At 34.9% G+C, this 27,362-nt stretch overlaps 1 protein-coding gene across 1 annotated transcript in view; it reads right to left on the bottom strand.

The window, feature by feature from the left end:
* LOC124179106 overlaps positions 1-27,362 on the bottom strand; it is a 47,401-nt gene that overhangs the window by 6,469 nt on the left and 13,570 nt on the right. The window contains exons 2-20 of the mRNA XM_046563189.1: positions 17,517-17,608; positions 12,522-12,680; positions 10,380-10,575; positions 10,164-10,231; positions 9,866-10,030; positions 9,557-9,726; positions 8,670-9,458; positions 8,031-8,232; positions 7,718-7,922; positions 7,301-7,392; positions 4,747-4,905; positions 4,269-4,464; positions 4,105-4,166; positions 3,843-4,007; positions 3,410-3,579; positions 2,523-3,311; positions 1,951-2,152; positions 1,648-1,855; positions 1,379-1,508 (exon numbers count right to left, since the gene is read on the bottom strand). Coding sequence (XP_046419145.1) covers positions 1,379-1,508; positions 1,648-1,855; positions 1,951-2,152; positions 2,523-3,311; positions 3,410-3,579; positions 3,843-4,007; positions 4,105-4,166; positions 4,269-4,464; positions 4,747-4,905; positions 7,301-7,392; positions 7,718-7,922; positions 8,031-8,232; positions 8,670-9,458; positions 9,557-9,726; positions 9,866-10,030; positions 10,164-10,231; positions 10,380-10,575; positions 12,522-12,680; positions 17,517-17,608 — 4,219 coding nt within the window. The remainder of the gene's footprint in view (positions 1-1,378; positions 1,509-1,647; positions 1,856-1,950; positions 2,153-2,522; positions 3,312-3,409; positions 3,580-3,842; positions 4,008-4,104; positions 4,167-4,268; positions 4,465-4,746; positions 4,906-7,300; positions 7,393-7,717; positions 7,923-8,030; positions 8,233-8,669; positions 9,459-9,556; positions 9,727-9,865; positions 10,031-10,163; positions 10,232-10,379; positions 10,576-12,521; positions 12,681-17,516; positions 17,609-27,362) is intronic.

The raw sequence follows: 27,362 nt of genomic DNA on the forward strand, positions 1-27,362 counted from the left end.
ACAGATAATTTGTTCTTTGCCAGTCTGACGTCCCGATTTTGAGCATTTGTCCTCATATAAAGGTATCACTAAAGATACATATGTCATGTAGTATATAAATTGTGACTTGATTGATTACATTTATAATAATTGATATGCAACTAGATATATATATATATATATATATATATATATATATTATTTCAATATACCGCAGCTGTTAAAACAGCTGGTACTCAGTTCGACTGTTTAATATTAATAAATATTATCTCCCGCAACTTAAAACCACCACCACACAGCCCTCCCCCCCTGTAATGTAATGCATAAATCACAAAGCTTTAAAAGTTCTCAAACAGTTATGATCCATGCACTAGATTTTCTAACTGTTATATGTAAAAATATACCTTAAAGATGTGAGTATTTGAGATCGTATGTAAGGATATTTCCTAATCCATTATAGAAAAAATTACTATCGGTCTGTAATTGTAGTGAGAAATTTTTTTTTTTAATATTAAGGATTTAAGCGAGCTCTCCCGTTAAATGCCCAGCTTCTGAAATTACAGATATTAAGCAACAAATTTTATACACGAAAATCATGTCAGGTATCAAACCTGATACACGAAACATAAATTATTACCAAAGTCGGCCAAAGTGAGACAGGTTGAAAGTTTGAGCAGGAAATGTCGGAACAAAAACTGAGATATTTTAATTCCATAATTTCGGTTTAAGATTTTGAGGTGGAGCAGGTGGGGGAGGAGCCTTTTTATTGTAAAACAGTACGGTCGATTTTGGTGTTGGATTGGATACGTTGGTATCCGATGTGTTTGGAGTAATGCCAGAAGTGCTACATGGGCTTTCTGTCAAATGCTGAAACTTAAGCTCAGTCTTAACTTTAAGACCTTTGAAATTTTTCGACGGTCTTCTTTGAAAGTTTTGTATCTGTTCGGATATTTTCGTACCTAATTCCTTCTTTGGTGCTGGGAGAATTTCGGTTTTATATTTTTTAACACCGCCGGGCATAGCGAGAAATTCCTGAGGATGGATGAACTCCAGTTTCAGATCATTATTCAAAGGCGTTGATTTCTGAACTTCTATATTACTGCTGCAGCCCATGACGTCAGGATTAGTACTCGATACCAAATCAGTCTTTGTTATTTGCAAATGAAGTTTGTTAGGCTCGTTATCGCTAATAGTGAAAATTTTATGGTCCTTTCCGTCTTGACTCGGCCCAGTTTTCGTTCTATCAGTCAAAAACTGAGGTACTAATTTCCTCAACAGATTAGCACTGCTCATACAATTACTCAAGCTTGCACTTATACTCGGACCAACGTAATCGGTATGAAGTTGGCTCTTAGGCGGGTTACGCTTCAACTTAAAGCAATTTAGATTAGGTACGTACGCTGATGTAGCGCCTTTCTTCCACTTATATCTTCCGCTGTGCCTGGACCATACGAATAATCCTATCAGCACCAAGACGGGCACGATACCGAAGAAAATAACGTACAGCGATATTAAGAAGTCTCTTCGTGCTGTAATTGATAAAGAAAATTTGGGTTTTACGAGTTAATTTTTTACAAATTATGCCCAAGGCTTAGCTCTGAAATTGTTTCAACATAACAACTTTAAACAAACAAGTACAGAGGCATAAAAATAATAAAAATGACTTACCGTTCGGATCTTCAGCAGGACCGCTATCGATGGAACCGCCAACGCCAGTCTCGTCACATCGGGGCGGTTGAAATCCTAGGCGACAGTGACAGTGGCCCTGACTATTACAAACCCCATTCCCACTGCAATTATTTGGACAAGCATCGCTGCCAGCAGGTGAAGTAAGTCTCATCGCCGCGACGGGCATACACTTTTGGTTAACGCACATCTGATTGTCGTGAAATAAAAATAATTTGATGGTATCGGCGACGCTAGAGTAATAAACGATTTTTTCAAACTTCTATAAGTTTGGCTCATATTTACCTTTCCAGTGCCACATTTAGCTCCGTCTGGCACAAGACCAGGGTCAACTTCATTCAATCCTAGATCAACGATCGCTGTTCTACAAGGTATAATTTGGCCACCACTGTTCAAAAAGGAGTGACTGAGAATAGCGACCGTTTCCATGCCAAATTCAAGTCGTTCGTTGAGATGCTTACAGTGAAGCATGCCGCAGAGACTATCTCTGTAAATGAAAAATCATCATCGTTTAATCGCTTTTGTGTTTTGCCTTGCGAATGGAACAGCAAGTGAAATAAGATTACACCACCTCGAAACTTATGGTAGAAACTAATTTTACAACATAGCAAACCACTGTTTGTTCAAAATTCTACAGGAATGCGAGCGAGTCCGAAAATCGTGGATATTCGTTGATGATTTGTGTTTTTTATACACCTTCAAACCAAGTACTAAGCTTTCTGAGAAGCCGAGTGTTTTTTACATAAGAGGTAAAGTTGACCGAATCTTCAATATCAACATTCATCTAAACTCCCACAATGCCGTAATCACTTAATTAATAAGATAACTGAAAACTCTGATCAATATAATTAACTCACGCGTCATTGCATTTGATGTAAGTATCGTTGACTCTGTTATACCCGCAGTTACCGAACTTCGATCCCTTGTTATTCATGACGTAGCACTGCGAGTCGGAGGAAGAGCCTGAGGGTCCCCACAAAAGTTTGCACTGATCATTGCGAGTCCTACAAGTACCTTGATAGCAGAAAGCTTTTCCATCGCTGCAAGTTTCTCCGTCAATTTTATATACATCAGAGGGGCAAAATTCGCTCTGACCCGAACAATATTCTGGTAAGTCGCACTCGTGTTCAGCCGAACGACATTCCATTCCCGCAGCTTTGGGTCTGCATGTATTGAAATCGCAACATTCTCCTGTAGCGCAGCTCGCGTTGGTATGAAGCATGCAAGAGGTAGCGTTGCAGCAAGGATTGTTGCAGTTTTCTTCCAACCCGCAATCGCACTGTTCTCCAGGTTCGACGAAACCGTTCCCGCACATCGAACTGCCGAAAAGTTTCTCCGGCTTATTTCTCAGGCAGTAATCCATACCGTGCTCGAAAGCGAGAGCCAGGTATTCCAGGGAACAAGAAGACCAGTGTGTGGGTCTTGTCGATCCACTGGAAGGAGCCATTATGCATCTATCCTCGGGACAGCTGCAGTCAAGCGTGTCGTGCTCCATGCCAAAATTGTGCCCCATCTCATGGGCGATTGTAGCCGCTACCAGACCGATGACATTGGAATGGTCCATTGAAACACCACCAGAAAATTCAAAGGTACAGATCGGACCTTTCAGAGCCTTGCCCACAACGCCGCCTTCAAATTCTACTTTCCTGTACGTCAAGAAAGAAAACTCGTTGAAAATAAATCGAATCATAAGAAGGTATTCAACTATTTTATTATCTCTGGTATATTTTATAGCGTCACTCACGTCAAAAGCTGCGCATTGTCGTTGGGTATGTTTCTGACCAAATACTCTCTGCGGTATTTCAGAAAGTTGGACAGAGTCGTCTCACCATTTGACGAAAGCGAAATTTCATCTACTTCCGTCCAAACTTCGATACCCACCAAAGCGATGAAAATATTTAAAGGCGAGTACAGCTGAAAAACACATGATTACACATTATTGTGTGATATCGATAGTTTACGGTCCGTATTCATTTATATAAAAAACAAAAAAAAAGAATTATATGTATACATAGATATATCATATATATATATATATATTTTCATTAATTATGGAAACTCCAGATACAAAACGAAAGGTATTAATGCGAGGAAAATCTGCCGATCATATTCTTCATTTGAAAATCGATTCAGTCGATACAGTTTGTCAAATAGGTTCATTCGCATAATTTACTCACAGCATTTATAATGTTGGCAATATCTTTGCAGTGATGATAAACCCTGGCCATGTTTTTACCCAGGGCAAAGTATCCCTTCTTATCGATGACCATGACCAACTCTACATAACGGGATTCCTTGTTTGCATTATACGGGCCCCGAATATCACCGGTATCTCTTTTATACTGTTAGAAAAGTGAACAAAATTTGTTTTTTAATTTAAAACGATAATCAAAATCACAAATACTGTCAAGAAAAAAAGAAAGGTTTAGTTAAATTTACCCTGAGCATTCTGTTATTCTCTAGATGATCATGAATGCTGTGAGGCTGAGTTCCGGTATATCCTAAAACATGGAACAAGTACGGAATCAATAAATATCATTAATGCGGCAAAGAAATTACGAACTAGAAATTTAACATCAACCATAGATAAATGAGACAGTTACCGCAAGTATTATTCGCTACAAGATCGTCGTGCTTGTAGAGAAAATGTGGAGCCTCGAGAGTTTCGTCTTGAGGATGAATATAGTGCAGAGTTTTTCCATCAAAAACAACCCCGCTCATTCCCCTGCAAGTTGATACCGCTGCCCAAGAATCTGGTATACCTCTGATGCTTCCTTGGTACTGACAAATCTCAATTTCCTTCAAAAAGAACAAACAAAATGTGATTTCCTCCTTTATGCTAATTTTAGTTCAATCGTAAAGAAAAGAAAAGATAAGGGAACGCTTGAAGAGAATTACATTAGAAGTGCGGTCGTATAAGTTTAAACATAAGATCACTGAAGTAAAAAAACAAAATAAAGTAGACTAAACGTGAGTGGCTACTAAAAGTTCAAATAAAGTGTACAATATGTTTGAAGATCGGAGATAATTGTTAATCCACTAGAAGGAAAAAATAAAGACAGAGAAAATAGTTTTTGTCACCTCTTTTGAGGGTTTCACCGTCTCAAAGGAACCCTTTTTAATTTGATGGCGCAGCTGGTGTCCAACGGGTATAAGATCGGTGTTAAGTCGTAGATCAAGGGTATGTTCAACTCCATCGACAGTAAATGCGACCGTCAACAGCTCCGCGTGTTTTAATCCCTGAAATAAAATGAAAACGAATGATTAGAAGCAATCGAAACTGTGAAATAATAACGAATATCACGGGGAAATAAATGAAAATAAAAGCGAGATCAAAAGTAGCGTGAAGAATTCTAATTTTTTCCACAACTGTGAGTTACAGTTCATGTTGTAAAACGGCTGTTCGAACGTTCAACTCCCTGCTTTATTGTGTTTAAATTTAAAATTTTTAATTTTATATAAAGTTTAAATCTAGTATTTACTTATAATATTAAAGATTTTACATCCGTGATTTCGAGTGATCATTGTGCATGTGACATTTTTGTCGGGGAAAAATAATTTCGCGATTCAAGAAACGGTTTCAGAAAATTACAGGGGCATATGCTGTTTGCACTTTGTTAAATTTTGAAAATTAATAATTCGTATAAATACTTATTTGGTAAACATTATCGGAATCCGGTAGTTAATGTAACAACTAATCGCTCTGGTTGATTATACAAGGGCAAATAATAAGTAACTTTCCAGTCACCGACTAAAGTTTGTTCCTTAAGACTCGTAAATTTTTTTGTTGTTGATAGACGAAATACTGATTAGATATGCTGGCGCATAAAAGAAAACGTAAATCAAATTATAAACCACGTATTGTCGTTACGATATTCTTTGGATCGTAAAAATTTAGATCGACTTTTACGTTGAATCATCTCATGAGTCAAACGGTCAAAACTCGGACAAAATCGAATTTTCGAATGGTAAAAGTTCCAAGTCTCATTCAAATTTCCGAAGGCTTAAAGCTTGAGTTCCGAATAATTCTCCAATCAATCACGAAAAATAAATTAGCAAAAATTTTCATCGGAATCGGACCCAGAAACGTTTAAAAATTAGAATTGTTCGTAATTTTGAATTTCGAACAGATGAAATTCGACAAAATTCGGTTGATCTTAATTTGTCTTAAATCCAAAATCTTTACTCACGAACGTATATTTTTTGCATCAAGCGTAGGCAAAGCAGCAAATTCTTGTTTTTTTTTTCTTTTTTTTTCCATGTATACAGTAGTTTCAATGACGAATCAGTGCAATCGCGACGAGAGATGAAGAAGCGAGAAAAGGGAAGGAGGAGAGCCGGATGTTCCTTGGATATTCATAAACCGGATGTAACGTACTTCCATCATTAATCTCCGTAGCATTGCCGGCTTGAGTCACTCACAATGCTTAGAAAGAGCTACACGGGCTTGACGGTGAATTTTACTGCCTTTCTTAGATTTCTGATTTGCTACTCGAGGCTCAAAGGTAAGCCGAAAGGTCTATGTATGAGGGTAGACACGTGGGTGTGGGTGAAGGGTGAGTCGCGTGTTCTGGGTTAATGCCTCGTCTCGTCGGCTCAGGTTTATACAAGCTTTTTAGCGTCAGCGTGCAACGATACTTGACGATTATCAAACGTAGTGGAGAGGCGAGAAGAAACGTATGGAAAAAAAATTTTTAGACTAAAAACCGACGTTTTACCCACGAAATCGTCATTCGTTGCAATTCTCGGATTCCACAATTTTAACGAATTAGCTTGATAAGTATTTTTCGCTAAAACTACAAGGGATTAAAAAAAAAAAAAATTCCTCATCAACATTTCTCATAGAACTCGGAGAATGAAAATATTTACTTCGAGTTATAACTTTGTGCTTTAAACAGTTTTCTGCTCTCATGTTTCGTGTTTTTCCATAGCTTCGGTAATTCTTACGATAAAACGGTCAGGAAGAAGAGAAATAGAAAGTAAAAATATTAACAGACTAGGTATGTACGTCCAGAGTTGAATAAAGCATGGAAACTTGTCCTCTGTGCTCGTAGCCTCCACTGTTATTATGCAAACTGTGAATCGATTTTCCTTTCGCGTGTGCAACGGTTGTAATAATAATAATCGTGGTAGGGCGAAAAAAGTTTCTTGATATTGCGACTATCATTGATGAAAAAAAACTACGAAAAAAAAAGGAAATCAAACGATATCAATATCCTCGTATAATCTTGAGGTCAATAAAAGGTTTGTTGTTTTTTCCTCGTACAGTATCAACGTTGATATGTAACCCCAAGCCTCGAAATTATTATAATTAGATTTTAAAGCACAACGCCAGCACTGTTTGGTTAAATAACAAAAACGATCTCATTAATACATAGCGATAATTAGCCTAGAACCATCATCGTTAATTCTAATTCACGATTATTACGTAGCAAAAATAATACACGGACAGTGTAAAAATATTCGAATAGATAAGTCTTTGGACATTTTTTATGACATGAAAAAACACTTATCTTTACTTTTGGCAAGAACATTAACTCGAAATAAACATATTTCAACCAAAGTTGAGATTGCTTTTTTTTTTTCTCTTTTACTTTCTTGCACCGGCATTAAAATTTCAACGAATAACACTTACGTCTTCTTTGGTTGAAGATAACTCTCGTTTGGTTCTGGGATGAGATACTGTAAGAGTGACTTCGACACTGTTGTTAAAGTCCGACGACGGTACTGCAATACATAACAAATCCCTTTATATGATTAATTTATTTTCATAAACAATATGCGTTGAAATTACTCGACTTTTCGAGAGCTGAAGCGTGTACCGTAAGCTATAAAAATTATACTCTATCAAAGTTTTTAGCCATCTAGGAGAGAAAAAGTTTTCAATCGTTGTATCACGCAAGTTAAATTACACAACTGTCAATGTATTGACCGTTCTTGAGATATCCTATCAATCTGAGGCGCAGTAGGCAAATAGCAGTACTTATGTAATTACTCGACAATTTCTTTCTTTCTTTCTTTCTTTCTTTACAAATAGCAGTACGATTCTCACCTCTCGATTTCACAGGACCGCTATCGATGGAACCACCATTAAATTCTTCATTGCACAGAGGTGGAGGAAAGCCGGGATTGCAGTGACAGTGACCCAGGCTATTACATACTCCGTTGCCATTGCAATTATTTGGACAAGCCTCATTACCTGCCGGAGTGGAGAGTTTAACTTCTGCGACTGGGACGCACTTTTGATTCAGGCACATCTGATTATTTGAGCAAAAATAAAATTGTTTAATATTAATGACGTTAATTCGTATAAAAAGTGATCGGCACTTACGATGTAATGGAAAGTATTTCTCATAAATTTTTACCTTGTCAGTACCACATTTGGCTCCGTTAGGCACAAGGCCAGGGTCCATCTCATTCAAACCTAGATCAACGATTGCTGTTCTACAAGGTATAATTTGGCCACCACTGTGCAAAAAGGCGCTACTGAGAATAGCGACCGTTTCCAAGCCAAATTCAAGTTGGTCGTTGAGATGCTTACAGTGAAGCCTGCCGCAGAGACTATCTCTGTAAATGGTAAATCATCATCATGTAATCGCTTTTGTGTTTTGCCTTGCGAATGGAATAGCAAGTGAAATAATACACCAGCGCGAAACTTAGGGCAGAAACTAAATTTACAACATCGCGTAAAATTGTTATAATGTAGATATGAGAACTTTGTTTCAAGAATACTTTAAACAAAGCTTGCATGACAAGAAGATCTTTTTCCGTTTCAAATCGCGAAATGCGAGCGAGTCTGAAAATCGTGGACATTCGCCGATGATTTACGTTTTTTATGCACCTTCAAACCAAGTACTAAGAGCTTCCTGAGAAGCCGAGTGTTTTTTACATAAGAGGTAAAGTTGACCGAATCTTCAATATCAACATTCATCTAAGCTCCCACAATGCCGTAATCACTTAATTAACAAGATAACTGAAAACTCTGATCAATATAATTAACTCACGTGTCATTGCACCTGATGTAAGTATCGTTGACTCTGTTATACCCGCAGTTACCGTACTTCGATCCCTTGTTATTCATGTCGTAGCACTTCGAGTCGGAGGAAGAGCCTGAGGGTCCCCACAAAAGTTTGCACTGATTATCGCGCGTCCTGCAAGTACCTTGATAGCAGAAAGCTTTTCCATCGCTGCAAGTTTCTCCGTCAATTTTATATACATCAGAGGGGCAAAATTCGCTCTGACCCGAACAATATTCTGGTAAGTCGCACTCGTGTTCAGCCGAACGACATTCCATTCCCGCAGCTTTGGGTCTGCATGTATTGAAATCGCAACATTCTCCTGTAGCGCAGCTCGCGTTGGTATGAAGCATGCAAGAGGTAGCGTTGCAGCAAGGATTGTTGCAGTTTTCTTCCAACCCGCAATCGCACTGTTCTCCAGGTTCGACGAAACCGTTCCCACACATCGAACTGCCGAAAAGTTTCTCCGGCTTATTTCTCAGGCAGTAATCCATACCGTGCTCGAAAGCGAGAGCCAGGTATTCCAGGGAACAAGAAGACCAGTGTGTGGGTCCTGTCGATCCATTGGAAGGAGCCATTATGCATCTATCCTCGGGACAGCTGCAGTCAAGCGTGTCGTGCTCCATGCCAAAATTGTGCCCCATCGCATGAGCGATTGTAGCCGCTACCAGACCGATGACATTGGAACGGTCCATCGAAACACCACCAGAAAATTCAAAAGTACAGATCGGACCTTTCAGAGCCCTGCTCACAACGCCGCCTTCAAATTCTACTTTCCTGTACGTCAAGAAAGAAAACTCGTTGAAAATAAATAGAAGATTGAGAAGGTATTCAACTATTTTATCATCTCTGGTATATTTTATAGCGTCACTCACGTCAAAAGTTGCGCATTGTCGTTGGGTATGTTTCTGACCAAATACTCTCTGCGGTATTTCAGAAAGTTGGACAGAGTCATGACACCATTTGACGAAAGCATAATTTCATCCACTTCCGTCCAAACTTCGATACCAACCAATGCGACAAAAATATTCAAAGGCGTGTACAGCTGTAAAATAAAAAATCGCGATTAGGGTGTTTAATTTAACGACACGTACGGGACTTCGAACACACCGTCGGTTCAACAGTCCGTCAATTAAACATTGATGGACATTACTCTGTCTATTCATCAGCCAATGATCACTCACCGCGTTCACAATGTTTGCAAGATCCTTGGCGTGCTGGTGAACCCTCGTCAAATTTCTACTCATAGCATCGTATCCCAGCTTATCAACGACCATAACTAATTCTACGTAACGGGTATTCTTGTTTGAATTATACGGCCCTCGAATGAGACCGGCGTCTCTTTTGTGCTGTTATAAAAGTAGAAAGATATTTCGTTACTAATGTAATCACCGAAATCTAGGATTTTTAAGGTACAAAGGAAAAAAAAAAAAAATTAAAAATAAAAAAAGCGAAAAACACCAGGAATATTCTATGCTTTACCCTAATCATCTCGTTATTATCTATTATATCATTATGAACGCTGTGACGATGCTGAGTACCCTCGTATCCTGAAACAGAGAACAAGCGAAAAGTCGTTAAAAAAACAAAACCAAAAACAAAAACAAAAAAAAAAAAAAAAAAAAGAAAATTAATAAAAAATATTTCTGCAGCGAAGAAATAAATATGAAAGGGAGAAAAAAATTTGAAAATATTTACCGCACGTGTTGTTTGCGACAAAATTATCATGCTTGTAGACGAAATGTGGAGCCTCGATAGTCTCATCTTGCGGTTGAATGTAGTGGAGACTTTTCCCGTCAAAAAGAACGCCGTTCAATCCTTTGCAAGTTGATAACGCCGCCCAAGAATCTGGTATACCTCTGACGCTTCCTTGGTACTGACAAACTTCAATTTCCTTGAGAAAATACAAAAAAAAAAAAAACAAACTTCCAATGAGGGAGTAAATTGTGTAAAGATATTTATCAATAACAATATATAAAATTATATCAAGTTATAAATTCGAGATTTATCCGATGTGTGAGGTAATCCAACGACAGATTAAAAAAGCGTTGCTGGTTTTGAACGATATACGTAATTACAAGTGTTAAACACTACCGAGCGTCTGAAGAGTAAGCATGTGTAGTGCAATAATATATCGTATCAAGTGCAACGACCGAAGAGTAATATTATAATCTACATGACGGTGATACTCTACATCGTACGAATGTTAAAAATATCATTTATTAATATTATTCATTATTATTTATCCAACAAACCCAAAAATTTACACAGCAGTTAATCCCACGGAGATAAAAATTTAATGTAATTTTCAAAAACCACGATTCGTTAACATCGTTTCTCATATTATATCCAATTATCTGCACGTGTGAGAAATGAAATAAAAAAATTGGGTTATATAATATTCGCATCGTCTGTGTTGAAGTTGATACGATTTTAAATCCGATTTTTCCTTGTTTGAAAATGATTACAGATATTGGATATTTGTTTGTTGTTTTTTTTTTTTTCACTTCTAACGATCAATTCAGTAAAAACTTTTAAATAGCTTTCTCGATAATGTTCGTTAATCGTTTCTTTTAACTTGTACATCTGTTTTGTTCACAACATGAAAAAGAAGCTAAAATACAAATGAGAAATTACGATCCAACGATGAGAAAAAAAAAATCGTTATTGTCACAGCACGCAACGGTGACGCGATTTTATGAAATTTTGGAAAATCGATACGGATGATTATTTAGAAAACTTTAATCGTGCTGTAAATCTTAAGATGCGACGAAGCACGATTCGTGTAAAACGTGTACATATTCAATGAACAGGTATAATAATATCCTCAACGACAGAGGAGGAGGAGGAGGAGGAGGAGGAGGAAGGAGGGACTGGAGACGAACAAGTAAATAAATAAGAAAATTAGCACGCTTGTATTAAAAATGCGAGTCGAGACCAAAGCACGCTCGTTGAAATTATAATTATAGAAATAGTTATTTTTTTTTATTTATTTTTTTTATTTTAGCGCACAGAAGAGAGAAGAAATACGATGATATTTACGTTCGTGTAATTACCCACATTTTTCCAACAACAAAACGATACCTGTTTTAATGAATTTTTCTAGTTACCATAAAAAATGAAATTTTTCTCAGTGCAGACTCGACGAATGTTAATTAGTATAATTGACGTTGTAAATGGCATTGTTATCATTAATATTATTATTGTTGCTGTTGCGTGTGAATTGAACAAAAAAAAAAAAAAATAAATAAATAAAAATAAACGAAGAATATAAAAATAGAAAACAGTTAAACGAGCAAACTGGAACTCATGGGAACCGGGAAACTGCAAATTACATACATGTATGTATAACGTTTCAGCAGTCAGCGCGAGGCTTAAATGCTTAATCAGCGTGAACGCATCAATTATCATAATTAATGACTATATCCACTCCGATAAACTAACAGTTAAATTTTCCATTCCGATATTTAAGTATTTTTCAAAATTTTCTCTCACCGTTTGTGAAATATCTAATTTACTATCGCGCGTGCGGTGATTAAGTAAAAGTTATTACAATTTCTTCCTTTCTTCCTTTCTTTTCGTAGTTTTTATTCATAACTTGATCCAATTATTTTAATCAAGCTTTCTACGTTGATTCCGATTCTAAGAATACTTTCAACTTTATTCTTACCAACCTCACCCTTTTTTTTTTTTTTTCCTTGTTTCAGATTGCTACATACCGCTGAGCAATAACGTCAGTTTAAAATTGTATTACATAAATTCGTCACAAGTTTAGTTTTTCGACCAAGTATCTGTATAATAATAAAAATAAAAATAAAAAATGTTCAAAATCTTTTTTACCTCCTTCGAGGGTGTGTAAGTATCGAAAGATCCCTTCTTAACTTGACGTCGTAGCTGATGTCCAACTGGAATGAGATCGTTGTTGAGTCGTAGGTCCAGAACACGTTCGGTACCATCGACAGTAAATGCGACCGTCAACAGTTCCGCGTGTCTCAAGTCCTGAAATGAATAAATTAAGCGAAAATGACGAAAATTGCCAAAAAAAAGAGGCTGAGATAAATTTTATAACAATACAAAAAAGTTTGAAAATCCAGAGAATCGATTATAACCGAGCAGAAAAGTAATTTTTCTGTTTCTGGTCTTTAACATGGTTCCTTTTCGATACTTGTTATCAAACTTGTTTGGCCAAAAATCGAGTGTTTATCAAATTATCAGCTGTACTATATAGAAGAATATTAGAAAGTACTGGAATTGCAAAGAAAAGCTTGGACATCGATGTTTTATATTAAATTGTTTCAAAAAATTAGCAAAAATCTTAGCGACTTTTGTTCAAAAGATTATTTTCTTAAAATTTTACAAACACTTTTTTTGCTTTCAGAATAACGGCATCGTTGAATAATTATTATTTTTCTTCAATTCCTCAACAAACGGCGATATGTTAAATCGACCGTTGAAAAAAAAAAAAAAAAAAAAGTAGAAACTCAGAGTCGCTGAATTTGTAAAAATTTCGTAACGATTTCTAACGAATCCTGAATATCTATATAAATTTCTTTTATAATTCCACTCGTTTCCACCGTTGTGTTACCAAAAAGATCTCGTGATCGCATATCTTACGAATTACAATAATTTCGTAAATTTGACAATCGACTGTAATGAAAAATTTATGATAAAGTACCCGCAACCTGTTCAAAGTTTTGCTTAAAAAAGGCGTGAAAGAATGAAGGGAAAAGGACAGAGGGAGATTTTTTTAATTTTTTCCGTACGTCGTGGACGAAATTCAGGTCACTCTACTCGTTCGACGACCACTCTTATTCCATTAAACTAACGAGTTTTCCGTTCGTGCAATAATCCGTTAATTGTCGAGAACTCGCGTGCAACTCGCGAGTCGCGAAAGGGTGCGGTTTTGTTTTTTTCTTTTTTTTTTACTTCCGCCTTTGAATATAAACCGCGAATCAATTCCATCCGATCGAATTGAAATCACCGTCCGAGGGATTTTCTATTTTTTTCCATTTCCTCTTCGTCGTTATTTTCCTTCACTCTCGCCACCCCTCGATTCGCACTTCCGGCCACTCCGCGATTCTAAATCTTTCCAATTTGTTGCGTGACCGCGCCTCTCCAGACACGCCTGATAAATAACAGGCGCGGCTCTCGAGTCCTTGATTAACAATGAAATTCCGGATATCGTACTGATATTAATTTGAATTAAAGTTGGGAAGAGTGGGCGTTGAAAATAAAAATTTTCAAGTATCCAGATTTTCTAATTAAGAGTCGTTGTTGTTTCTTCGTGTACATTATTCGAGTCCGTGAATTACGAAATTTATAAAACATGTTTCGCGTTTTTTTTTTTTTTTTTTTTTACCTTCTGCTTGGAATATACAACTGTGAAAAATTTACAAAATTTTCTTTTTTTTGAGACGAAAGACGAAGAAAAGAAAATCGTGGGACGAATGAAACGCGATGTCGTCAAGAAAACGAAAAATCTTGTCGCTTGAGAAATAATAAAAGGGACTATTGATCCTTGCAAAAAAAAAAAAAAAAATTCTTTTTTCCTTAACAAATTAACGTGTAACGTAATTTTAATATAATATCCCTGCTATTCGAGCAATCGGTTAATATGCGTTATACCGCCGTTTCCGACACAACGGAAGTAGTAAATGCATTCTTATCTACATTATATGTATCACGCGTTCGCTGGCGAAACCGGAAGTTGGTAAAATTTCACGTATATTTGTCTGGCTCTTTTGTCATTATTTCTCGGGAAGTAAATTTTGTCTCTTACTAATGAGAACCTTGCCTGTATAAATTGCCCGTATTTCTAGATTATGGTAAAAAATGAAAAAACGTTAAGGACCGGAACTAACAAATTTCTCTGAGTGCAGGTAATTTCGCTACTAATATATGCCTGTATATGTACCAGGTATGTATAATTTATCCGAGTATGTAGAATAAAAGAAGAAAATTTAAAATTAACATTGTAACCAGCAGATATTTACAATTCACTGTTCCGCGCGTTGTAAAAACAATTGGAATAAAAAAAAAAAATTACTACGTTACGTCGCGAATTAAATGATAAATCCCGAAAAGAGGAAAAAACTGAATTCGAAAAAAAAAGAATAAAATAATACAAAATTAACGATCGAAATTTGTAATTGTGTCGAAAAAAAAAGCTTCGATCCTTGAGAAAAAAAAAAAAATATGTCTGAAGAAATCGAAGAAGAGAAAAAAAAAGAAGAAACACAATTTCTCAAGTAATTTCTTAAGATAACATTATTAAAGATTATTTGATTAAATCCCGATAATTATTTTACAGATAAATAATGTATTCGTGTAGTTTGTCGAGTATATACCAATGTATCAAATTTCTGATAAATATCTTCTTCTTTTTTTTTTTTTCGTTGTCGCGTGAGGTGCGACGGAAAAATGCAACGTGTTACACGCATAATTCTACTAGAATAATCCTAGGAAAGCCTATCGCTGCTTATGTTATACCTGCGCAGGTATATACGTATAACTATAATCCATACTGCATACTATTTACAATAAACTCTTAGTACCAGGGGTGGTGTTAATGGTGTTAAGCGACAACCGAGTGACGAACGCGACGAACCCGAAGATGTATTTAACGGGTATTGAAAATGTGGCAAAACAGAGGCTTAAACATTATCGCAAATACTGATCTGATTGCGTTAAATGCAAGTAATGAAAGTAAAATTCCCATTGGCGGACGAATAGATGTTGAAACACCTCGTTAATTTGATTTACGTCGTAACGAAAAAAAAGTTTTAATTTTTATACGAAATTCTTTTTTCCTTTCCTTTTCTTTCATTTCTTCGTTCTTTGCCGAAATATTCCTATTACATTGCGATTAACAATTGTACAACGTATAATTTATTGTTCTGAATCACTGCTAGTTTAACGTATTTTTTCCCTTGCTGTCTTTTTTTTTCTTTTTTTTTTTTGTTTCGCAAAGTACTGGAGAATTAAAAAAAAAAATAATAACATCCTTTTCAAAATCACTCTCAGCGTTTGTAAATAATAATTGAATAGTTTAGTGAAAGAATTGGAAAAAATTCAGGTTACGGTTTCAAAGTTGGAACAATGGCACAATTTTTTTTTTTGTATTTTTTTTTTTCAAATAAAATCAAAAATAACGAGGATAAAGACGTTGGTCTTATCTGTGAATTACGAATATAATTTTTACTTCGAAAACTCGTCGTAAATTTTATTGAACTTGTGCCCTAAACAAATAAAAATATTATTTGTCAGGATAACTGTTAAGAATTGTAATATAAAAAACGTGCCTAACCTGGTTTTTTTTTTTTTTTATTGCAACGCGTTAATAATCATTGTTCACGTCTACACAGGTTTATTGAAATACTGACCCAGTTGTGTCGTTTCGTAAACTTTCTCGTTCGCTTTTCATCGTGTGTTTCTCGTGGATTTGCGCACCGAATGGACAAGCATTCTTTTTTTTTTTTTTTTTTTTTCTTTTCGACGTTTTTTCCCCCTCTTTACTTCGTCAAAAACGTTTGTCTCGATTTTTTTTTTTATTATTTTATTTTCCTTTTTTTTCCCCCCTCAAACTCGTCGCCTCTCTCTCTCTCTCTCTCTCTCTTTCTTTTACTTTCAACCAGTTACATTAAAATCCGGATGTCTACAGGTATATACCTATTTCCACTTACAACTACAGGGTTTAAGAGTATTTAACTCGACCTCCGAACGTACAACATGTATAAACAACGCAACGACGAAAGCTTGCAATTAACGATAAATGCGTAATTACCGTAACCGCAATGCAAAGTAATATCAAGTTTCATGTTATCAACTGTAAATTTCTTTTCTTTCATCCTTATCGACGAATAACGAGAAGTGAGAACAGAAAAAAAAACAAAAAAATGTCCCAACTGCTCGGGAATTTTATAACAAGGTCGATCAAAGTCTACGTTGTATAAAAATGACGTCTAAAAACAATGCGAAAAATTCTCGCTTAGGTATATTATTATCATTGTTATGACTACTATTATTAACATTATTGTTATTATTATTATTATTATTATTATTATTATTATTGTTGTTGTACGTAAATTTGCAGAAGTCAGACATTTCAGGATTGAAAGAAGCAGGGAGCGGAGAATGAAGATGTAAAAAAAAAAAAAAAAAAATCGTTCGGATTTACCAAAATTGTTTACACGACAAACATACTCATATTCAAGATATTGTAATGATAAGACAATATTGCATAATTTATTCAAGGCTTGGTGGAATTTCTGTGTTTTGTATTAATATAAGAAACGGCAAAGGAGAGAGAGGATAGAGGAGAAGTAAAGTGAACGAAGATATAAGATAAGGTGAACTCTTCGTGTCTGGATAAAGGGATGAATTTTTATTTCAAACGCATACGTACGTGTGTAACATTGTAAGATTTCTTAGGCGAGTACGACAATGCAATGCGTACAATTGTACCATTAATTCGCGTTGTTCAAAGAATTTTATGGTCGGAATAAAAAAAAAAAAAAAAAAAATAAATAAAATAAAATGAATAAAAAATCGTAACTGAACATCGTTTGTTTTTTTTTTTAATTTTTTTTTTTTTCCACTCATTCCGCTACTCTGTCAACGTCGGATTATAGACGGCGGGGTTTTCGGTCGATACAATATAGTTCGTACATAGTAAAAAATGTTATACTTCTTTCGCTATTGCCGACGTGACGAGAGGAAAATAAAAAAAAAAAGAGAAATGAATTCGTTCGATGCGTATGTTAAAAATTTGTGCAGTTGAATAACAGTAATAATAACAGTTATTATTATTAATATTATTATTATTGTTATACTCACGTTTTCTTTGGTTGAAAATATCTCTCGTTTGGTTCTAGCGTGAAATAATTTTGGATGGATAACGGAATGACTGGTGAAATCCAACGAGGGTTCTGCAACAGGTAAGAAAAGAAAAAAAAAAAAAGAAAAAAAAAAACGTGTCAAATTATACGTATACATACATATTGTTAAGTATTTTTCATGATATTCGAATTATACGTCGCCGTGTGACGAACGAGAGAAAAAAAACAAAAAAAAAAAACTGGTACACCATCTTTTTAAATGTAAATAATTTGTCAATCGGCGTGATTTTTAACGTACAATTTAAACGATATGGAAAAGAGATAGGAAACGGAAGGCGACGTGATTTTAAATCCTATTCTCACTGCATGTGCGTACGTGAAAGAGGACTCCGAGATAAGTTTACAGATGCCATGTATCACGTAATGTGCGTGTGTTTGTGTGCAACGTATATACATATATACAAACACGGGTCAAGAATTATTGTGTGTTTGTTTTCAGTCTGTGCGTTTGGGAGCGTCGACTGATTAGATCTGAAGAAGACTGAGAATTGCTGCCCTTACAAGTGTGGTTAGATACGCGATACTACGCCTTTATTATATTATATACCAGGGACTTGAGCTCGAGGTAATTGTGTGAATAACGCAACTGCGTCTAAGGTTTATCCGTACGCGAGTGAAGGAGTAGAAAAAGTTGCGTGAAAAGTGAGATACGAAAGAAAACGAGGAAGAAGAGAAAAAAAGAAGAAAAAGCAAGGCAATAATGGTAAAACCAACGTCTTCGCGGCTCGACGAAGGATACAAGGAAAAAAAGAAAAAACCACAGGAAGGAAACTTTTAACGAGTTTCCTTCTTTGTCCGTGAATTATTCATATCGCATAGAATTGGATAGGATACATTTTATACATGTATATATATGTATATACATGGGGAAAAAAATTAAATGCGAACTTCAACCAACGTCTAACTATATCACGATTTTTGATTTTCATCAAAATTTTGCTCCAGGAATTGTCAATATTGATATTGATTTTTAAAGGGAGCGATTTCTTTTTTTAAATATTCTCAAAAACTGAATTTCCTTTTCCAAGGATATCCAAAGCCGCGGTGCGTATAGATTTTTATTTTTTTTTTTTTCGATCTTTTTTACTCACACCGTGAGATTTTATTCGTCAATAATTTTGTTTTCGGTACGGTATCAGACCCGAAAAAGACACCGATTTCTTTCCTCCAGATTATTTCGATAAAACCAGTCTCGAGTTGCCATTTTTTTCGCCTTCCTCGAGACACCTTCTTTAAAAAATTGAAATCCCTCAAACGAACGTAGCCTCCAAAAACGTGGGGTCTTAAAATCAAATTTCATTCCAAGATCGTTGATCTGGTTCGACTGGACCAACCGACGCATCGTGTACGTGTAACAGTTGCAAGGTATAAACGACGATTCTTCTTCGATACCGATTGATAACAAAAAATAAACAGTAATCAGGGAAGACACGTATTCAAACAATTGTACCGATTCCGAATGAGGGAAAAGAAAGAAATCGAAAAAATCATCCCAGATCAAAATTTGCCGTTTCTGAAATTTTGCTTCTCGGGAACTTTTCTTTTCTTTTTATTTTTTCCTTGGTTTAAAAAAAGAATCGACGTAAAATTTTTTTTTTTCTTAAACAGAGAAACGAGCACGGAAAAAAAGATGCGGGGAAATTTTTTTAAACACACCGAATTTTCTTCTTTTACCCGATTTTTTTTTTTTTTTGTGGGGGGGGGGGAGGGTTCAAAAAAGAAAAACGCATCCATCAGCGAGTCTCCGAAAGAGAGGAAGGAGTGAGAATAAGAAAATGAGAAGAAGATGAGCGAGCGATGTCGCGCAGATGTTTAATCAGGATATGCATGGGAAACCTGAAGATCCGCCTCCACGACCAACGTACGTCATCATGGTGTGAGGATGGATAACCATTATATTATATTACACATAGGCATAATATGAATGTATTATCAAAGGGTCTTCTGCACGTGCAGCTGAATCAGCTTTAAGTGCATAATATTGTGTATAATATGCAAGGAATAATTTAAGATCCGCGTCTCGGGGCGAGGTTGGGATTAAGAATTTAAAGATGAGTTGTGAAAAGGGTAAATTTCAAATTTCAAGTGAAGAAATCAAAGTTCCGAAAGTGCGAGTGTGAGAAAATTTTTAAATGTGAAACATCGAAATTCCGAATTATCCAAGATTTTCGGTCATGTAAATTTCTGGCTTGGTGAAATTTTACCCACTTTCATCTTAATTCGTTTTGTGATTTTCGATAGTTTTACGTTCGGAATCCTGGTCATTCTGATTTACGGGTTTTTTTTTTTTTTCATTTTTTAAACCCACTCGTCTAGTAAACTAAAGATACATATTTTAATATTCGGAATATTGCTTTGTCGAAAGTTTGTTTTTCGAAATTTTGCTATCCATCGTAACTTGAATTTTCAAAATCTTACATTTCGGAATATCGAGTCGTCGGTTTTATATACAATGTTGTTATGTAATATTGAGATATTAAAAACACTTGTACAACGAGTATATTTCAAAAATAATTAATCATAAACGCCAATCATTCGTCAGCTGCAGTATTAATGTAAATTAGTCGATTAAAAACAGACGTTGTAAAGAATGAAAGGTATTATATATATTGATAGAGCGAATTAGGTAATTTATATTAATCACAGAAGTATTTGTTACAACGATCATCCAATTCTAATTTAAACGAAGAATCTCAAAAAAAAAAATAAATAAATAAACAAAATGATGTTCAATAATTAATTTCTCTGCATTTATTTAATACAAGAATCGTTGTAACGTAATCGTTGCGCTGTTTCAACTGACAATGAAAAGCCAAAACTCTGCGGCTTGAAAATGAGATTATAATTTCGGATAAGAAAAAAAAAAAAAAAATCATTTGCAATTACGTTATATACACATTATACAATGTTACACCTTGAAATTGTTCTTTATTCTTTCCTCTCCGTCACTTTCCGTAAATTGTATTCTTCTTTCATTTCTTTCTTTCTTTTTTTCTTTTTTGTTCCGTTAAGTTTTGAAGGATTCTTTCAAACGGCAACGGTTGTGAAAAATTAGCAATTCTCACATCGACTTAAGGAACCGGTGTAGCAGCCGCCATGACGCAGAAGACGCCGTATTAGGAAGCAGCGGCTTTATCTCAACAAGGCAAACTCGCGTCGCGAAAGTCACGAAGAAGAAAATACGATTCGGCCAGCAGCAGCAGCAGCACGCGTTGAGTTTAATGCGTGTTATATAAACAATTTTTAAACAATTTTCACATCACGCGAATGATTATATTATTCTATACGTGACCAATGACTATAACGATGTAATTTATTTACAAAATAAATGTTCATATTTCCGCACGTATAAGACACGTTGAGTCACGATTACGACAGTTTGATAAAATTACGAAAACGACTAAAAAAAAAAATTCAATATATTTATCAAACGTTTGTAAAATTGTAAAATTGTCAAATTGTAAAATTAACATAGGTACATGTGAAAGATGCAGTTTCAAATATTTAAAAATCAAATTTATAACAAACGACCTGCATATTACCCGGCGTACGTGGAAAATAATTTTTGCCAAATCGATTCGAGATTGTTTAAAACAAAGTTTTCCCCGATAAGAAAATAATACGTATGTACGTATATTCAAGAAAATTTGTAATACAATTCAATCAGTCTATAATTTATATATTATCAGGCTATCAAATATGAATTTATTTATTTCTTTTATTTCATTTATTGTGTAATTTTTTCTCTGCAGAATCTCTGCATGTAGTTACTTTGGCTATGTAGTGAGAAAATTATTGAAAGTACATATATATACATATATATGTAATAAAGACAATTAATTGTTGACACAGTCGGCAGAGACACGCGACAAATGATGAGGGATGACGAATTTATTTGCATAACAATAAATTATTCTTCTCGATATTTTCATTGATACCAACAATAATAATAATAGCAATAATAATAAATGCAGTCAATCAATCATACATGCATACATATATATATAGAATATTATGAGACGTAACCGGTTTGGATTTTTAGTGTTGCGTAAGACGTATTTTTTCAATTTGTTGCAATTTTTTACACATCCAATGTGTCTGACGGAAATATAATTGTGGAAAAAAATCAATCTCGTTTTACATTGTGAAATGCCTGATTTGAGACACTTCGATGTTCATAATATACAGTACAGTATGACGTATTATTAATTCGCGAGAAATGATAAATTATGAATTCTTCTCAACGTGAATCATGGTAATAATTTCACTTCCGCAAAGTTTTCCGCAACCAAGTTCACCGCGATAATCATTCTTCAAATCCTGACGATATGAAATGTTCAAGGAAATGTAAAATCTACAATGACTTGCTCGTGTGTTTGAACTTGATGAAAATGAAGATAAAAAAAAAAAAAAAAAATAACAGCCAGTGTAAAATTGTTCAAAGTGAAAAATAAAAGTTGTGAAAATTTTTCGACAAACTTCACGACCATGCAAAGATTCGGGAGAGCGTGAAACTTTTCAAAGTGCTGAAAAAAGATGGGTTGAGAAAAAAAAAAATAAAAATAAAAATAAAAATCGGCCCACGTGTAATATTTGGAATCAAAGATAAAATTATTGACAATTTTTTTTTTTTGGAAAGTTAAAAAAAAAAGATCCTCCTCAAAATCGCGTTTAAATATTTGGTAATAACCGAGCGGTATGATTAAAAATAAAAAAAAAATAAATAAATCCAGAGCACCGTTTCATTGTTGCGACAAACGGATAAAAAAAATAAAAAAAACTCTTTCAAACGATGTCGGAGATGTTTGAGGGTCGGACGTTGGTCGGTTTCGCGTGAAATTACTCATTCGTTGGGGAAAAAAAATTGTAACATATAATCGCACGATTATCGGTATAATGAAACCGCAGTTTTCATCTTTTTAGATCTAACATATTACAACACCGACGGTTTTAGTCATCGTCTGCATGACAGACGTTATTAAATATCTGCGAGGCTTGTGGTTGGAAGTGCCACTTGTCATCCATTAAACTATAATTAACCCCAAACGGGGTTCGGCTTCTCGCAAGCTCTTAGAATTTAGAAGAAGTACGAAGTGGGGAAAAAAAAAAAGTAATCTTGTACGTCGCTACAAGATAATAATAACAACAACAACAACAACAACAACAATAATAATAATAATAACAACAAAGTTGAGAATGCACGTTTTACGACGAAAAGAGGAACATAAGCTTACTAAACGACGGGAAAAAAAAAACGATACGGCGCGATCAGATATCTAAGTATTATCAAATTTGAACGAAATAAAAAAAAAAAAAAAATCACTTCACTCGAATTTATATGTGTACTTTTAAGAATCGACATTATCTGATAATGCAGTTGCTTCTTTTTTCATTATGTTTAAAAAAGCAAAAAAAAACCATGTAAATAAATAAAAAATTTCATTTCGAGTTACATGACAGATGTGAAAAAGTTATTAAGAATATTGAATAAAGGTTGAAAGGGGATATAAAAAGCGTACAATTAAAAATTGCGACAACTTTTACCATTATTAGAAACGTAAGAATTATTCCTGTTATCGCGTTACGTGTGATAACCGGCGGTTGTAGAATTAGGTCGGTTCGTGACTTTTTTTGTTTTTTTTTTTTGTTTTTTTCATCTTTACAAGCGTTTATACAGAGCGTAGAATATTTTTGTGCTTATACATGTGCGACGGAATAAGATATATACATAAGGTGAAAATGCGGCGTGGCTGCAGCGCTTCTATCGAGTTTTTCTATAACGCGTAATTCGAGAATCAAGGGAGGGCAGAACTACTACCCACGGCTTCCGTCTCCTGTTAATTCTCGCTTCATTTTTACCCCCCCCCCCCTTCAAAGTACGAGGAGAGTGAAGAAGGGAAAAAGACAAAAAAAAAAAAAATTACTCGAAAGGAAGAAAAAATACACGAGAAACTAAGAAATGAAAAATAGAAGAAAGAAAAAAAACAAAGCAGGGGGGAGGGGGTGGAATGAGATAGACGAGAACAAGGAATATCGATCGAAAGTCGAGCTCGCCATGGAGAAGCGACTATAAAACGCAGTCTTTGAACTTTTTCTTTTTGGAAACTCCTATGTGTATTATATATAATATAATGCATTATGCGTTACAGAAAGACAGGCGCATTTAAATTGCAGCAAGCCTTTTTTAAAATGTGAGAAGCCGTATATAATCCAAGAAATATTGTGATATATTCGGTCAAAAAGTAGAGAGAAGGTAGAAAACACAAGCAAAGATAAAAAATTTTAACAGCTAGAAAACTAATTGAAATAATTTCCCAAAAAAAAAAAAAAAAAGCGCAAACAAGTATGAAAAATTCGTAACGAAAAGCAGAAAACATTTTTTTTTTTTTTTGTTCAAAAATACATCACAGCTGATGCAAAATTGAAAAAAAAAAAACGTGGCGGCAGCGTGAATTTCAACTTTAACTCGATTATAGCGCAATTCGAAGACAGATCATATTCTCTAGTTTCAATTGGATTTGATACTTTGCCGTATAGCTGAATGGATAAAGCGATCCGATGCGATTCGAATAAGCTTTAAGCTCTTTAATTCCTTTCTCGCTTTGCATTTCCAATTGAAATTCCACTACGCTCGGATAAATCCGTCCTCACTTAAATCCCACCCACACATGTGCACGTATACGATTCTACTATACATCGTGTAACGTACACATAGGTGTATGTAAATGGAAGTTTTTTCGATTCAAGCTTAGAATTTTTATTTCTTAATTATGTTAATTTTCTCTACTCGGAGATAATATAATCTTCATAAATTTGTGAAGATATTTGACAAAAAAAAAAGGTGATATATATATACTACGAAATACTTTTTTTTTCTTCATCTGTTTCATTAGAATTCGATATTCGTTGAACTTGTGTTGGAAAAAGAATGTAAACAGACAAATAAAAAAAAAAAACAAAAGATTCTTATAACACGGACGTACAATTTTTAGCAAAAATGATAATATTTTCTTTTTACGAGAGCAAAGTTACAAAAAAAAAAAAAAAGAAAGAAGCCTAGTCACCATTTTACAATTTCATATGGTGGACTTTGAAAATTAGTCAACGATAAGTTATGAAATTATGGTTTGTTGAAACATCGGACATTCCCAAAAATGTAAAAGACAAAAATCATTGCAACGATACGATCAACGCGAGCCTGTAATTTTCTCCATCACCGAACTGCATCGGTTTGGTTTCTTGTATATAATACGGATAAGTCTTTCATTTATACATTTATACATGTATATATATATATATATATAGCGATGTTGGCTGTGCCGTCGAGTCTTCCTTGACGGAATTATTTTTAGACAACCTCCGTAAGAGAGTCCCGAGTTCCTTTTCTTCCCTTTACGAAACGAGAAGAAATGCTTCAATGTGTACGCGTGAACGATTTCGAAATTTTTGTCCGTCCGCAAGTAAACAGAGAAGATGGAAAAGAGACAAGGGGGAAAGAAAAAATAAGAACGAGAAAAGAGGAAAGAATTTCGAACCGGATATTGTACGTCAAAGTTATTACGCGTACGTTATACGTGATGAAAAAAGAAAAAAAAGAAGAAATTATATCGTACGTCAAAATGATCGGATAACATTTTTTTTAATTCGTCAATTTCATTGACAATAAAAATAATCCTCAACGTTGAGTAACGACGATTGAAATTTCCATATTTCTGCAAAGCTTCTTCTCTCGTGAGAATATAACAGGATTACAGTAGCATCTGGCGGCAATTTTTCGAACCAATTTATACAGCTGTTCATTACTAGTACAGCCATAAGGTTATTAAATTTATTGTAATAAAAAATAAATAAATAAATAAATCGATTCAAAAACGGTGGGGACGAATATCGAAGAAATAAAGAAAGATACAAAAATTCAGAGAATCGATATTATCAAATTTAGATTAAAAAAATTGACACGATTCAGCGTTGCAGATTATTCGCGCGATGAAATCGACGCGTAAGCTTCTCGAATTGAAAAATTAAAAATCGCGTTACGAAGATAATTATGTAACAGCTGTGTGAAAATAATGCCGAGACAAATGTTTCGACAAAAGACCGGCAATTAAAATTGTCTGACGATAAAAGTGTAGGGATAATTTTCAACGGCTAAGGGAGTGAGAAAGAAATTTTCAAAAACGGGGGTTCTTTCGATGATCTTCGATCACCGTACGTACGGATTAATGTTATTCGTACAGTTAGTACAACGTGTAGCAGATCCTGCAGACTGATTCTGAAAATACACAAGACGCGTCGTCGTGGCTCGCGGCTGTTTTTTGATTCTTGAAATAACGCGCGCCCTGCAAGCTCGCTGCTTCTTCTTCTTCGCTAACGTAAATCGTGTCACCCAGCTTAAACATACACGCGTGCAGTATATATATATATGAGGTATTCCATGCCAACCGAGAGGTCATTTTTCCTGACCCCCGCCAATTTGCTTCATTATTTTTTACACGATTCTACAACCTAAAAAAAGCACACGCCATTTTTTTCAGACTTTTCGTCCCAACCATTCTTTTTTTAAAAATGTTACAAACCCTTCCTAAAACTAGGATGCCCATCGACTGTCCTTCTTCTTACACAACAACTTTCGTCCGAAGCATGTTTTAAAATCAGACCTACCCCGTACGTAAAGCGGCGTCGATATCACTCTAGGAAACCAATGCGGATCGGTTAAAAATTTACCAAACTCCAATATTTTAAGCTGCAAGCTGATGCAGTTCGGGGAATCTAATAATCAATAGTCATTCAACTGGCGTATAATTTTTGGGAATTACTTTCACGTTGTATTATATTATCAACCAATCAAAACGAAGCGCGAATAAAAAATCTCCATCATCTTACATTGTCGTTTTACAAATTCTATAATAACTTGTATATATGTACGGACCATGTATCTTCGTGTAACAATTTTGTATTTATTTATTTATATATATATATATATATATATATATTTTCATTTTGTTTGCTCCACTAAAAGATGCAAATAGGCGATGAAAAAAAAAAAAAAAAAACTAATAACAAAGGACAATATAAAACGAGCAACAAATGATACCCGATTCGAACACAATAACTTCTGTATTTCAATTCCATCAACAATAAGTAACAAATATTTAATTGTAATATTTGACTAATCAGTGATATTTGTTTCTATCGATCGTTTTAATTAATGATTCATATTTCTACGTGCCTAAATTTTATTTTCATTGTGTAAGAAAATATTAATACGACTATATACGTGCGTATAAACAAATTTCGTGTGAATCGACACGAATTGGTGGTACAAGAGTATCAAAAATGCAATCCAAAAAAAAAAAAAAGCGAAATAAAAGGAAGATGGAAGGAATAAAGATACGTTGCGCGATTTCGCATTAAGCGTGAAACTTCCGGTTCGACAATGACGACGATATCTAACCGAGTACACGGAAAGGCATCGTTCGTTTGCCTTCAGGCTAACACTTATCGTTATTTATCTCTGTGTTGCACCGAATACACACAGAGTCAGAGGTCGGAGCCCCGGTTTTGGGGGGGACCGGAAGTTCGTCCGATGTGTGCGTATGATTAGAAAAGTGACGCGGACTCGTCCCGATGGAATCGAAAATTAAAGCCTCGGTTGCACAAGTCTCTACGATTAATTTTCGTTCGTAATTACTCCGTAAATCAACGCTCGAAAAGAACCGAACAATTACAACATTGTTGTAGATTCAAAAAAAAAAAATACATATATACGTATACATGTATATTC

The sequence above is a fragment of the Neodiprion fabricii genome, chromosome 3, assembly GCF_021155785.1.
Source record: "Neodiprion fabricii isolate iyNeoFabr1 chromosome 3, iyNeoFabr1.1, whole genome shotgun sequence".
NCBI lineage: Eukaryota > Metazoa > Arthropoda > Insecta > Hymenoptera > Diprionidae > Neodiprion > Neodiprion fabricii.